The sequence below is a fragment of the Pygoscelis adeliae genome, unplaced genomic scaffold, assembly GCF_000699105.1.
Source record: "Pygoscelis adeliae isolate BGI_AS28 unplaced genomic scaffold, ASM69910v1 Scaffold111, whole genome shotgun sequence".
Classification (NCBI taxonomy): Eukaryota; Metazoa; Chordata; class Aves; order Sphenisciformes; family Spheniscidae; genus Pygoscelis; species Pygoscelis adeliae.
In genome coordinates this window covers 1,267,279-1,267,723 of record NW_008824542.1, presented here as the reverse complement: position 1 = coordinate 1,267,723, position 445 = coordinate 1,267,279, and the positions used below count along the sequence as shown (strand labels likewise).

General features: G+C 56.0%; 1 protein-coding gene across 1 annotated transcript in view; it reads right to left on the bottom strand.

Moving 5' to 3' along the window:
- EXT1 (exostosin glycosyltransferase 1) overlaps positions 1–445 on the bottom strand; it is a 201,306-nt gene that overhangs the window by 183,510 nt on the left and 17,351 nt on the right. The window contains exon 3 of the mRNA XM_009321691.1: positions 17–442. Coding sequence (XP_009319966.1) covers positions 17–442 — 426 coding nt within the window. The remainder of the gene's footprint in view (positions 1–16; positions 443–445) is intronic.

The window sequence follows — 445 nt, the reverse complement described above, 5'->3', positions numbered from 1 at the left end:
CCGTCAGGTATTTTTTCCCCTTGAATACCAACATGTACTTCCTGAGAGGAGGGATGGTGTTAAACCTCAAAAATCCCTTCTCCCCTCCTGTCCTAGGATGATCCTTAGAAAAGAGCGGGATAGAAACGTCAAAGTTGGGTCTGAAGTTTTCAGTACTGATGCTGGCTTTGGCCAGCATGGCCTGGCCGATGTCGAACCCCACATCCTCAGTGTAGTCGGGCCAGGTGCCAGAGTATAAATTAAAAATCAGGTGGTTTCTGCCGTTGTTCCACAGGTGGAGGCTCTGCACCTTGGAGCGGAGGTTGTGCACATACTGGGGGGAGAGCTGATCCCGGTCCAGCGTGTCCAGGCTGAGGACGAAGAGGCAGGCCTGCCCGGGGTCAGAGGTGTAGAAGCGGGAGGCCTCGATGGCGGGCCGGACGGTCTGGGAGCTCTCGGGGGGCTT